General features: G+C 31.7%; 1 protein-coding gene across 1 annotated transcript in view; it reads left to right on the plus strand.

The window, feature by feature from the left end:
- LOC106874959 (contactin) overlaps positions 1–3,549 on the plus strand; it is a 99,612-nt gene extending 96,063 nt beyond the window's left edge. Inside the window, exon 25 of the mRNA XM_052968054.1 lies at positions 890–3,549. Coding sequence (XP_052824014.1) covers positions 890–1,029 — 140 coding nt within the window. The 3' untranslated portion in view covers positions 1,030–3,549. The remainder of the gene's footprint in view (positions 1–889) is intronic.
- The last annotated feature ends 6 nt before the right edge of the window (positions 3,550–3,555 follow it).

Below are 3,555 nucleotides of genomic sequence, written 5' to 3' on the forward strand. Positions count from 1 at the left end.
ATATATATATATATATATATATATATATATATATAACATAACAGAAAATTGGACATTTTTTGGTATTATCTATTCACCATTACACACATTTCATTTGCTAATAGGAATTACAAAGTTTTACATGTTAGATGTACTTCTAAGGAATTTTCTATTAGAAATTTTTCAGAGAGAGAAATTAAATGATAACAAATTTTACATTTGGATGAAGTGTTTATATATAGATAAAATCAGGAGCTGCACAGACAGCCCCAGTTAAGGAGGAAACAGCTGGGATTTACCTACCAACTTACATAATACACACACTACAGTTAACCAAAGCATTGTGTGGCTTTGGTGGATGGAAACTGAAACAAAGCCTGATGTGTGCGTGTGCGCGTGCGTGTGTATTCATGTATAAATATATATGTCTGTACCCGTGTCTTGGCATCATAAAATAGTTGTAAATGAGTGCCACCGTCATACAAGCAGGTATGTTCATTTCCAGTCTTTTACAGCGTCAAGGAAATAATTTCTTACTTGGAAACAGGGGAGGGTTATGAACAGGAAGAGTATCAGCTGTAAAAAAAAATCTGCCTCAACAAATTCTGTCTGACCCATGCAAGCATAGAAAAGTGGACATTAAATGATGATGACTTAATGCTCAGCCAGAATTCATTACAGTACTTAACGTCACATATTGACAGAAAATTTATGCTATCATAAAAATGTGATGCAATCAGAATTTGAATGTTGTGCAATAGCATCAAATTTTTGATAGTATTTTTTTTTATGCCAACATGAAACTTTAGGTATCTTTCACAAAAATGTTATACTCTACTAGTTAGTGTGTGCGAGTGTGTACACATATAGTTACAAGCAACTGATATTTTCTTTCTTTTTTTTCTTTCAGGTGGTCAAGTGCAAGGGGATATGTATAATCCCCTGACAACCCATGCTCTGCTAGCTGGCACTTCCAGGACAACTTTCGCATTAACAATGTGCTGTTTAAGTATACTACTAAGTCAACTTTACACCCTCTTTCTTATCTGATCAGATTCAACACAAACATAGTCTTAGAATTAAAACCTGATGAAGCAGTTTCAAAGACTTTAGAACTGAGTGACATTAGCTCTTTTGAACTATAACTCTTGTACTGTACATATTTTTTATCATGATTTTATTTTAAAGTTGGACATCTCTTCTCCAAAGAATTTTTAGCATCCGCCATATTGACGAATTGGTATTGTAGTGTGGATGCCAACAAAGACTATAATTATGGCTTGGCTCTGAAATTAAAATACCTTTCTGATATTGAAGAATGACAGTAATTATTTTAAAATTTTGATAAAACCTATTGTGTCTTGGTGTGTGTTAAATTTAAATCTGAAGAGGGGAAAAAAGACAAGCAAAAACAAACTCTGTAAGACCTCTTTATGTAAATAATTACTATAGATTTTTATATCTGTTACATTTTAAAATGTTACCATCTTAACTGTAGTATCAAATCATAGAACTTCAATACCTCAGCTTCATACCTTATCAATGATTTTATTTCAATCAATATTTTATCTAGTTCTTTATTAATTTTTTTGCTTATGTTTGGATTTCTTTTATTCTTTTTGGTCAGCCATAAGTAATTTCTTTTTTCCTTCTGTCTCTCCTAGAAGTAATGTCAGTGTAAGTTTTGAACTCCTGTTTTTTGGATCAGAATTTCTAAGCTCTTAACACTATGTCAGCATATTTCGTATAGAACAATGAGTACTCTCCTATATATTATGAGAATGAAAAATATGTAGCCTTTTAACAACATCATTTCTTTTTACAAAAACTTTTAGAGATGAACTCATTCAATCACGTAGGAATAGTTCTGTGTTTGTGTGTATATATGTGTGGATGTATATATATTTGTGTTGTGCATGTATGTATAAAGTTATGCAAGTGAATCAAGAGCCAAGATTTTATTTTACTTACCAAAAATTTGCTAAGTGCAAATGCACCAAAATTTTGACCCTTGTCACACGCATACACACACGCTGCAGATAGCAAAAACATAAGCACTAAATACTAAACTGGAGTGAATAATTAATATTCTCTGACTGAGAAAAGACCAAATATTGTCAGAATATTTAGTTATTGAATTTCTCAAGTAATGTAGGGGTCGCTTTTATTAAATAACGTAGTCTTTATGGGTTATTTCTCTTATTGCAAGAGTTGTTTCCCCTTCCCATGTGATTATTAAATGTTTTCTAGTGATGCACAATGGAAAATTTTTGTTCCCTAATACTGTTCTACTATTTCATTTCTTTCTACATTCCATACCTCCTAGTAATAACTTCTCTCTAAGGCTGTCCTAAAATATATACAAATTAACATTTTCTGTACAGTTTGTAATCTTCAAGGAAAGAATTTTACTTTGGCTAAAAAAACATCTTCCTCTGACACGAATACAATCCTTTTAGCTTCTCTTTCATTTTTTCCTGCATATATACCTATATTTTAGTGCAAGAAAATATTACTTATTCCAGGTATAATGCAATAGGCCATGAACTAGTATAAATGATTTTTTAGTTTGACTTTATTTAAAGGTTCAGACTTATGAATGGATATTGCTGTTTGTGTAGGAATTCTGCTTCATATATTATTGGTGGGGTCCCAAAACTCCCCCATATGTAAAGCCTGTTCAACAAATATTTAACTGGTTGTTTCTGTTCAGACTTTATAATTCATAAAGGAATTTGTAAATTAGAATTTGGGTTGTATATGCCTTTCCCAAATTATGATTCTATCTACAACATTTATATATATTATCGGCATTTTATAAAGCTTTATGATTTTTTCTACCATGTTCATCTTTTTCACCCTATCTAAATAAATAGTCTCTGAGATTTACATTCCTTGGATCTTTAGTTCATTTCTACCGTCATGTCTGAGGCCATTCAACAACTCTACCATCTCTTATGTCATAATAATCCATTTGTGTAACACACAGATAGAGCTAGTGGCATTTAAATTCTGGCAAGTAAGAATATTGTGTATCTATGGTTCTTAGACTCTGCATTTTTCCTAGCACTGCATGCAATAAGATTAAGGTTATTATTATTATTGCTTTACATTCTGAGTTGAAATTCCACCGAGGTTGACTTTGCCTTTCATCTTTCATGGTTGATGAAAAAAGTACCAGTCAATCACTGGGGTCAATGTAATCAACTTAACCTCCCACACAATTTCAGGCTTTGTGCTTATAGTAGAAAGGATTATTATTTTTATATAAATTGGTAGATATGTATGCCCGTGTGTGTGTGTGTCTTGATAGATAGATAGAAATATTCTAATGTGGATTTTCAAATGTATGATGTTGAAAATTCATTTGGACAAATGCACAAGGGTAAAACAGATGTTGGTATGTTTCTTGACAAAAATCATGCACTATGTTTGTCACAAAATTATAAAATAAAATCAGGACTTAGTTATCATTTGAGGGCCCATGATAGAAAAGCTATCAAACCTGCTGCAGGGATATTTTTGAATTAAGAGAGTGGTTATTATCAAAAAACAAGTTGATGGCTACTATATATA

This window comes from Octopus bimaculoides, chromosome 5, assembly GCF_001194135.2.
Source record: "Octopus bimaculoides isolate UCB-OBI-ISO-001 chromosome 5, ASM119413v2, whole genome shotgun sequence".
NCBI lineage: Eukaryota > Metazoa > Mollusca > Cephalopoda > Octopoda > Octopodidae > Octopus > Octopus bimaculoides.